Here is a 10,947-nt window from a genome sequence, read left to right on the forward strand (position 1 = left end):
CACCAATGAGTAATTATAAATCATCAATAATGGATTTACATACTCCTGAACTGATACATGACCGCTGATAGAAATAATAATAATAATTTTATATTATTGTAATTTTTTGTATCAACAACAAGTTTTATATTTATTTTGCAAAGCAAAAGATTAAATTGATTAAACGTATTTATTATATAAAAGATTTATGTGATTCTTTCTTTTTTTTAATTTATTTATTTAATTAATATCAATATAAGCAAAGAATAAAGCTCCATAAATGTCCATAAAGAATCATTATGGACATTTTCAGTTTCTAACATTTTTTTTGTATCTTTTATAATTGTCTGTAAAATTGTATTTTTGTGAAAATGTGAATTTACTATAGGCATCAAAATCTAAATTGAATTGTTCTTAAAACCGTTCTCATAAAAAATTGTAAACGTTATTATACTATTGAATGCTCTATAGCCTATATATAGTTCTTTAGAAAAACTATTTTTTAACGTCCCGTAGGGTTAAGTTATAGTAATGGGTTGTAAATCGAAATTGAAAATGTTTGCATATCTTTACGTTTGAGAGGTTTCCGAACATTTTCGCATACCTCAGAAAAAATGGATGTGTGTGTGTGTGTGTTTTGTATGTCCGCATTTTTTGGCCACGTTTTCGGGCGGACGGATCAACCAATTTGAATGAGATATGCTGATTAGTTTTTGGCAAAGGCAGATCCAGCCATTACAGAGATACGAAACAAATAGTGCAGGAAACAAATCGAGTTTTTGAGAGAACGAAGCATTTGAATGATTTAGAAAACATTCAATTTGTAATGATGAGGAGAAGTGGTGAATAGTTTTTCATAAAGGCAGGTCCAGTCGATTCGGATATACCGATCAAAATGTGCAAAATATGGCAGTTTTTGAGAGAACTAAACATCCGATTCGAATGATTCAAAAACCTTTTTGCATTTGTTGATGAAACGATTGCTTTTGGAAAAAAATCATTTCTTTATTTTATTTTTCAAAAAAAATAATTTTCTGACTATCGAGAATAATTCGGATTTTAATTTGAATTCTGGCTAAAGTTCTAAAGCTCACTTTATATACTTGAAATAAATAATTTTAACATTGTAATTCAGTTAATATAATTCTTATAAATATTAGACAATGTCCATATATTTTTCATATTAAATTTGATTGAGTGTTGTTCATTTACTTTTCTGTAAATATATATGAATTACAATATTTATAATAATCTATTTGAAAACATTTAATTTTTCTTGAAAATTTCATTACGGTACGGAAAGTTCCAGCTATTTGCCTTATGCATGATGCTATACACCACTAGTTATATTTTATATTTTTAGAACCGGAAACAAAACAGTTACAATATCATATTTATATATTCAATTAAACTTTTATAATTACATTAATAAACAATTACACATTATACTCTGTAACAAAATATTATAAATTACAGAATTAATATCCTGACAATACATGAAAAGAATTATCACAGTTCAGTTATCACAGTTAATTAAATTTATGTCGTCTGTTGTACATTCAAAACAATTTTATTTCTTTTAATTGTTTTTTCAAAATGCACTTGTACATTCAAATTAGATTTTTTTTTCTTATATGAATCAGAAAATGCTTTTAAAGGACTTTATAGCTTGACCAAATACCAATTCTGTTGCTCGGCATCATTGCTTGCTTTAATGGTGTTTTTGTTTTGTATGCTTTATCACATGTTTTACATATATATTGTTGTTCTCCGGAGTGCACTAAAAAGTGTTGTCTTAAATATTTTGATCGTCTACAGTCACTATTGTATATCTATTCGTAAACATGATCTTTTTGTTTACTAATAGGTGTTTCACATTCGAGGGTGATTCATAGTGAAAGTGTTTTTTCAATCATTGTTTGTAAAATCATTGCTTCTTTTGTTCTGAATGTTTTATTGCTTATTTTATATTTTTAGAAATGAATCATTTTATTCTGTTTAATTTACATTTAGTTGTAAATATTCTACTGCATGCTTCATTTTTATGAAAACTTTCTCCATACTAATGAATGTCTTTTAAAACTACTTGAAGGCTTTCCCAACATGGATTATTTCATATTGTTTTAATCAGTCTCTTCTACTGATTGTTTTATTTTTTAGTTGCAAGGAAGTATTCCAGAATGGATCATTTCATGATGATTTAATTTATATTTTATTGTGGACTTTCTACTACGAGCCACATTTTTATGAAGACTTTTTCCATAGTGCACTAATAAATGTCTTTTTAAAACTCTTGAAGGCTTGATGGATCATTTCATGTTGTTTTGATGAGTCTCTTCTAATTAATGTTTTATTTTTTAGTTTTAAGGAAGTATTTCAGAGTGGATCATTTCATGATGATTTAATTTATCTTTTGTTGTGGACTTTCTAGTATGAGACACACTTTTTTTGAAGACCTTCTACATTGTGTAGTAATAAATGTCTTTTTAAAACCCTTGAAGGCTTGATGGATCATTTCATGAGTCTCTTCTATTGAATGTTTTATTTTTTACTTATAGGGAAGTATTCCAGAATGGATAATTTCAAGCTGGTTTAATTTATATTTTGTTGTAAACTTTCTACTACGAGACACACTTTTATGAAGGCTTTCTACATAGTGCAGTAATAAATGTCTTTTTAAACTCTTGAAACTGTTCCCGGTATTGATCATTTCATGTTGCTTTAATGAGTCTCTTCTTATAAATGTTTTATTACATAATATACACTTATGTTAGTGTTCTCCAATGTGCACCTTTAAGTGTTTCTTCAAGTAGTCTGATTGGGTACTTATATGTACATCTGATTGAGATTTTATAGAGATGGATATAGTACCAGTTCATGTTGATTTAATGAGTTTTTTCCTTAAAATGTTTTATTTCATATTTGACATCCATCAGGACCTTTACCAGTATGAATAATTTGATGATCGTTTAATCTTTGTTTTGTTGCAAAGGATTCATTGCATATAGCACATTTAAGAAGACATTCTTTAGTGTGGACCTTTTTATGTCGAGTTAATTTAGGTTTTGTTGTGAACGTTTTATTGCATATTTCACATGTATGCGGGCGTATTCCAGTATGGTCCATTTCATGCACAATTAATGCTCGTTTAGTTCCAAATGTTTTATTGCATATTTGACAACTGTAAGGATGTACCCCAGTATGAATAATTTGATGATGCTTTAGGCTTTGTTTTGTTGTCAAAGATTTATTGCATATTGTACATTCATAAAGACATTGTCTAGTGTGAATGTTTTCATGTTGTTTTAACAGACGTTTTAAAGTGAATGTTTTGTTGCAGATTTCACATTTATATGGGCGCTCTCCAGTATGGTTTACTTCATGCATTTTTAATCCTTCTTTTCGTGCAAATGTTTTATTGCATATTCACAACTGTAAGGAATTCTTCAGCATGAATAATTTCGTGTTGGTCTAATGCTCTTTTTGTTGTGAATATTTTATTGCATATAGCGCATTTATGAAGATCTTCTTCTCCAGTATGGATCCTGTTATGTATGAGTAATGATCGTCTTCTTTTGAATGTTTTATTACATATTTTACAAGTTGTGTATTTCAAGTAACGGGTTGTATCACGTTTTCCTGGAACTCTTTCAGATGATTTACTCGCATTATCCTCTAAATTATCTGACTTACTGATTTCTTCTTCATTATGTATGTAAGATTCTTTATCTAATATTGTTTCGTTTCCTTTAGTACCAGTTTTTTGCTTTATATCTTCCTCGACTCTCATCTCAGATTCTTTATCTATTTCGTCCTTTTTCGGTAAAATATTAACATGATTCAATCCTTGATTCACTTGAAAATAATCATCAGTTCAATTTCAATTGTTTCATTTGAGTTTGCTTCTTCAGACATTTTTAGATGTCGTTGATTCTCGTACACAAACTGACAATGACGGAAAAAATGTTGTCGATGTTTAAAACCTATGTATATCTTTTGAAATAACAAAATATGATTTAAGATTTAATAAAATACAATGTAATTCCATAAAACACTTTGATATGAGTTTAACCGCCGCAAAGTATTTCATAGACTATATAGTCTCACATGGATATATTATAATCTCATATTGCCTTGTGGAGAAATATTTCGATTGTTTAATTTCTGACAAGTATTTATACATAGATAAAAGAAGAGTATGCATATGTGTTTATATTTAGGTAGGTGATAGAGACTGTCAGTTATATGGTTGTATGCAGGTTTTATTTCTAGTCTTGAAAATGGCTCAATTCCAGATTGCCTTACGACTCATGGACCTAGAGTCCAGGACATATCAGACTCTTCTCTTATCTATGGTCTAGGGCTAGGGTCTAGGGTTTCAAAAATGAACTAGTTGTGTATAGCATCGTGCCTTAAGGCAAATTGCTGGAACTTCTCGTATCGTAACGATATGTTCGAGGAATATTAAATGTTTTCAAATAAATTAGATTAATTCACTTTGCACTGAATTGCAAAGTTAAAACTAGTGGGGTGTACGCGGCATCGTGCTTTAAGGCAAATTGCTGGAACTTCCCGTACCGTAACGAAATGTTCGAGAAATACTGAATGTTTTCAAATAGATTATTATTAATATTGTAACATTGTCTAATATTTATAAGAATTATATGAACTGAATTGCAAAGTTGAAATTATTTGTTTAAAGTATATTAGAACTATAGTCAGAATTAAAAGTAAAATCTGAATTATTTTCGATATACAAAACAAATTTTTTTTTTTCAAAATCAATTATTTTGTTAAGACAAGCAGAAAGTTCTTTGAATCATTTAAATCGGACGCTTAGTTCTCTCAAAAACTGCCATTTTTTACACATTTAGCTCCGTATCTTCGAAATGGCTGGGCCTGCCTTTGCCAAAAATTAATCAACACTTCTCCCCGTCTTTACGAATTGAATGTTTTTTGGATCATTTAAATCGAATGCTCCGTTCTCTCAAAAACTCGAATTCTATTCCTGCACTTTTTGCTCCGTATCTCCGAAACGGCAGGACCTGACTTTGCCAAAAACTAGTCGTCACATCTCCCTATCAATAGGAATCGAATGTTTTCTTGAACCATTCAAATCGGTTGATCCGTACGCACACACACACATCCATTTTTCTGAGGTATGTCAAAATGTTCAAAACGTGAAAAAATGTAAAAATTATCAATTTCGATTTTTGGACGATTACAAAAACTTACCCTAATGGAAGTTAATATAAATTTCGATGATTTTGTTTTAATTAACTACCTGTAAGTTATTGAATAGTCCAAAAATCGAAATAGAAAGTAATTGCATTTCTTCACGCTTTGAAGGTTTCTAAACATTGTGGCATTCAAAAAAAAATGTTGTGTTTGTGTGTATATGTATGTATGGATACAATTATTTGTCCACGTTTTCGGGTGCACGAATCAACCAATTTTATTGGTTCAAAAAACATTTGGTTCCTATAATAAGGAGATGTACTGATTTGTTTTGAGCAAAAACAGGTCCAACCGTTTCGGAGGCGCGGAGCAAAGAGTGCAGAAAATATAAATCGAGTATTTGAGAGAACGGAGCACCCGATTTGAATGATCTAAAAATATTGAATTCGTATAATGATGGGGAGAAGTGATGATTAGTTTCAAGTCCAACCATTCCGGAGATACCGAAATGTGCAAAAAATGGCAGTTTTGCGAGAATTAAACAAACTTTCTGCTTGTGTTGACAAAACTTTAAGATTCTTGATTTTTTTTTATTTTCAAAAAAAAAATATTTTTTATATCGAAATTATTTCGGATTTTAATCTTCCCTCTAGCTAAAGTTCTAAAGCTCACTAATATCAATTTCAAATGAATAATTTAAACTTTGCAATTCAGTTTACATAATCCTTATAAATAGACATTGTAAATCCGATTGATTAAGTTTTGTTTATTTACTTTTCAGTAATTACAAATATAGTTACAGTATTTATATTAATCTATTTGAAAACATTTAATATTCCTCAAATATTTCATTACAGTACGGGAAGTACCAGCAATTTGCCCAAGTTTCTGCTCTTACTTCCTGGAAAAATATCTCTTACACCTAACTAACTTCCCGAAAGAGAAGTTTATGTTTTCATCAAATAATCCGATTTGCTGTTTTCTCGACGTTTCAAGCCATTCTGAATCGAATGAGACCAAATTTGGAAAATTTTTATGATTATTTTTTGGCGGTAGATACCATAGTAGTCTTTTACGACAACTCGTTTAGCTTTAAAAATTCGTCAAAATTTGCAAAAATTAGTATGGTCTTTTTGGCATTTGCCCAAATTAGAACTTTCATCGACGTTTGCTCAAAAACACCTGAACCGATTTCAAAAATTTAAAAACCATTTGATGTATCTCGATGAGGATTATCGTTTCTCAGTTTTGTGCGACGATCGGCAGAGCCGCTTCTTTATAATTTGAAAAAAAGTGTTAAACTTTTCGTCCATATTTAAGCTTATTCTACCGAATCGATTTAAAAAAAATCAAAAACTGTTTGAAAGATATTAGTTGGGAATAATAATGATTAGTTTTAGGTGAAAATCTACCGAGCCGTTTTCTTGTAATTAATTGTTGAAACAAAAATTTAAGCCGATTTTTATGGAACTTTTTTTGGCGATATATATATATATATATAATATATACGTTTTTGGAACATTTTGGACTGATACCTCAGAAAAATGGATGTGTTGTTTGCGTACGTATCAACCGGGATTTGAATGGTTCAAGAAAACATTCGATTTCCTAGTGATAGGGCGATTGTGGACGACTAGTTTGGAAAAGTCAGGTCCTGCCGTATATATTGTACTAATATGTATATATATATATATATATATATATATATATATATATATATATATATATATCAATGTCTTAGACAACTTATTGAAATATTACGCCCTCACGACAAGTTTAATTTTAAAAAATTACCAAATTTGAAGAAAATGAGTAGTTTTGTTGACGTTTGTTAAAATTAAAAATAGACGACTTACTTGGTATAACGCGATAGAGTTCTTGGTTTTAATGAACATACTGAGCCCTTAAAGTCCTATGGAAACTGGTTCAATTATAATGGTTGATTTTTGAAAATTTGCTTTTAGAAAATACTCCGAGTCAAAGTGTTCGTTCGTGTTCAATTATGTGTAATAAATTCACTCGAAATACTTTTTATAACTCATAAATTAATTTATTTTTTATTGATTAAGTAGATTATTCACACATATCGAGAAGTTCATGTAACTTGCCTCAAGGCTAAATACCAAATCAACTAGTTTACATTGTTTTTTATCACAAATTATACGAAATTCATACGGGAAATGCCACTTCGATTTAATTTATATTATTTATCATCACAAATTATTCGAATTTTTTTAAAAAAAAGTGCAATCTAGAAGATTTTTGATAAATTGCATTTTGTAAAAATTCAAACAATCAAAAGTTTAGCAAATTCCAAAATTAAATCATGTAAGAATAAACAAATTTGAACTTCGATCGTTTTACAATACTAATAAACAAAAATCTATCTAATGTTTAAAAACTATGATTTTATATTTTGCGCCATTTATAAAATGACAGTTGTAATGTTTTCAATGTTATCACGCCTGATGCCATGTGAATGTAAAATTAATTAGAACTGTCAAAGCGTTTTATAAAGTCATATTTTTTAAACAAAACTATTAAAAATATATACTGAAACACATTTAATATATTTTTAAAATCTTTTCATATGCATTTACTAACTTATAATGTATATTAAAAACATAATCAGCATTTAAGAAGCCGTTTTTAGTTTGTTTACAATAACCAACAACTGTTGAAAATGTCAGGAAAAACAAATTCTTGCAAAATTGAACCGATGGAACATCATGAACTGAAACAAGAAGTTGATGATTTTCTTGAAGTGAATCAAGAATTTATGATTATCCTCACATGAATAAAGAATCAGATGATTATGAAAATATGCCTGAAAATGAAGAAATTTATCTACAGCGATTTCTACAATCGAGGAAGAAATAAAACATGAAACGAGTGATGACCCAAAAGCAACCTAGTACAAGCGAAATAAACTTTGGTAAAACAATTCATAACTCTAATCAATTCTATGCAAATAAATTAATGTATAAAGAACTCGCTCATAAATGTGAAACATGCAGTAAAACATTCACAACAAAAATACATTAAATCTACATAAAACTACTCATATTGAATAACGCCCCCATAAATGTGAGATGTGTGGTAAAACATTCAAACCAAAAAAGGTAATAAAACATTAAAATGCAATAAAAATTAACTTTATTATCACTATTTTGAACAATTGATAATCTATATTATTATTATATTTTTTTATTTTTATTTTCAATAGAAATCAGAATACAGGACAATTCTATGAGTTATTTAGCTTAAGTCATTCACTCCCGCACATGCACACACACTTTCAAACACACATATAAATTAATCTGATAAATATTATATTCATAGTTAGAAAATCACTTATTGAAGTGATTCTCTAACTATTCTGTTCATATAAAGTTGTGGTAGTTCTAAGGGTTCTCCATATTATCTTTGGGCAGCTTCTTCATCAGTCTTCTTGAAATTGGTGTCTCAAGAAGCTGGGAGACCATAGAGTTTGTATGATGTTCTAGTTTATGAAAATGTTTGACACTGTTGATTTGTATAACTGTTTATAAATTCAATATGAAGATCGTCGTGTAAGGTCTTACTGCTAACCACGGAGCATCAGTAATCTGCCTTAATATTTTCGATTGAGCATGTTGCATTAGCACTATGTTGGATTTGCTTGCACTGCCTCACAATTCTATGCCATAAGTCCTTATTGGTTTTATTACTACTTTGTAAATTAGAAGTTTGTTAATAGATAGAATTGACTTGTGTTCCAGAAGCCAGTATAGTTCAGAGGTTCGAATTTTCATAGTATTTAATTTTGCACGAATATGGTCCTTCCACGTCAATCTGCAGTATTTGGAACATTCATTGCTTGGAATTATTTGGCCATAAAGATGCACTCCTGGATATGTTGTTTTGTTCAGTGTAAATGTTATATGGTTAGTCTTGCTTTCATTTATTTTTATTCTCCTTTGTAAAATTAGTGAAGCCTTAGATGCATCAACATGTGTCGAAAGAACTGCTATGTCATCAGCAAAGGTTGCTGTTGTGGTTGATTGAAATGTTGGAAAATCACTAGTGAAGAGGATATATAAAAATGGTGCCAAAACACTGCCTTGTAGAACTTCTGCCTCAATCTGATGAGATATTGAAGTTTCAGTGTTGACACGTACTTTGAATTTCCTATTGGCAAGATAAGATTCTAGAATATTATAATAACCACTTGGAAGTAGAGATCTAATCCTTGATAATTATCATAATCAAAATTAAGGTAAATATTTAGTGACTGTATAATGCATTATGCTAGCATTGCTATTATCTTCATCATCGTATACTTCAACTACTCCTTTGTAGTTTTTATCATCTGATTTAATTTCATTTTAAGCTTGTCGATAATTTTCTGATCTTTTTAGATTATTTTGAAAATTGGATGATTCTGGATCAAATTCATCTAGTAATTTCTACTGGGAGTGTTTTAGCCCCACTCCTTCCTCCTGCTCCTTCTGCAAAGCCAAAGACTTGAGCAACGACAAACATTTAACAAGATCATTAATGGACAAAGGAGTAGTGGCTGCAGTTCTACAACTTCTGATTTTTTATCAGCTTCTTGAAGGGATTATGGACATCCGATTTGGTGGACTTGTGGGGCTAGAATTTAGCCTTGACTTGCATTTTTTTACTGGTGAGTAATTTGGTCTGTTTTTAGTAATTATTTCTTACATACTTGGAATAGAAGTTAAAAGCCAATTACGTTTGACAGGTTTTTATTGTTATCCTTGGCCCTGTAATGCTTGCAAAATAGTACTATCTCATTTTGTCATTTTGTAAGCAAGTGAACAAATATTAATATTTAATCAAAATTCTCCCAAACACGGGATTATTTCAATAAAATTGATTGATATGACTAGTGCTGGTATAAGTTCTTGATTTTATTTGAAATGATTACAAATATAAATAAACAGGTTCCCAAAAATCATGAGAAAATCACCCTAGAAATAAATTATGAAAGGTGCAAATCACGTTTGAACTGATTACTGCTAAAAGACTGTGACAATGACCCTCAAAGTCTGGCAAGATTGTGTTTATAGCTTTCTTTAAGTTGAAAAGTTGTTACGATTAGCCAATTTTTAAACAAGGCTATTTAAGGCCATTTTGTCCATATATACCATTTATTTTCCCTATAGTCTATAAATTCTAATGTCATTTGTTTTAGTAATTCTCTGTATTTGGAACGTGGTCAAGTCGTGAAATGCCTGTGCTCTTTATCTCAACAAATCTTTGCTGGGCTCATCCTTTTGGATAAGGTACTTGACATGGGGTAAAAGAGGTAAGTAGCACTCTCTTTAGGCAAAGGACTTTTGATAAAAGTGTCATGTAAGTCTTTAGGGATGCTTGTGATTAAAGGCTTCTGGGGTGCAAGTTTCTTTACAAAGGCCGTTTTTGTGCAAGAATTTTGAGAGCATCAATTTCATCATCATCCTTGCTGACAAAGTATTTGCTTTGGTGCTTTTTGCTCCATGTGACGTCATTAAGCACATACTTTTTGGTATGACTCTCATACACATCGAGTTTAGATAAGTCTTTGCACACTTGTTCAACCAAATCCTTGCTTTTGATCTTTTGCACTATTTTGTCATGGAAGTGTTGGAATTTGGCTTTCTTATTAGGTAACTTTGATATAAGTTGTTTGTTTTGGACCAACTTCTGCTTGTTTTTCAGGAGCTCCTGCAACTCCGGTTTGGTTTTTGTGCTTATATTATCAATAAATCCTTGTTTTTCGCCATGAGGACGCGAAATGAACAT

At 30.1% G+C, this 10,947-nt stretch overlaps 1 protein-coding gene and 1 pseudogene across 1 annotated transcript; both read right to left on the bottom strand.

Moving 5' to 3' along the window:
* Positions 1 to 2,895: 2,895 nt before the first annotated feature.
* On the bottom strand, positions 2,896 to 3,366 carry LOC113391096 (gastrula zinc finger protein xLCGF3.1-like). Its single transcript, XM_026627065.1, has one exon. It carries the CDS (start codon positions 3,364 to 3,366, stop codon positions 2,896 to 2,898), a length of 471 nt encoding a protein of 156 aa, XP_026482850.1.
* Positions 3,367 to 3,394: 28 nt separating this feature from the next.
* LOC113391097 lies at positions 3,395 to 10,947 on the bottom strand (annotated as a pseudogene).

This window comes from Ctenocephalides felis, unplaced genomic scaffold (genome assembly GCF_003426905.1).
Source record: "Ctenocephalides felis isolate EL2017-DRISC unplaced genomic scaffold, ASM342690v1 CF-g0.4_SCAFFOLD_00845, whole genome shotgun sequence".
NCBI lineage: Eukaryota > Metazoa > Arthropoda > Insecta > Siphonaptera > Pulicidae > Ctenocephalides > Ctenocephalides felis.

What these genes read in the sequence shown, in the direction of transcription:
- LOC113391096 (XM_026627065.1), bottom strand. Translation starts at nt 3,366, where the DNA reads ATGCATGAAGTAAACCATACTGGAGAGCGCCCATATAAATGTGAAATC.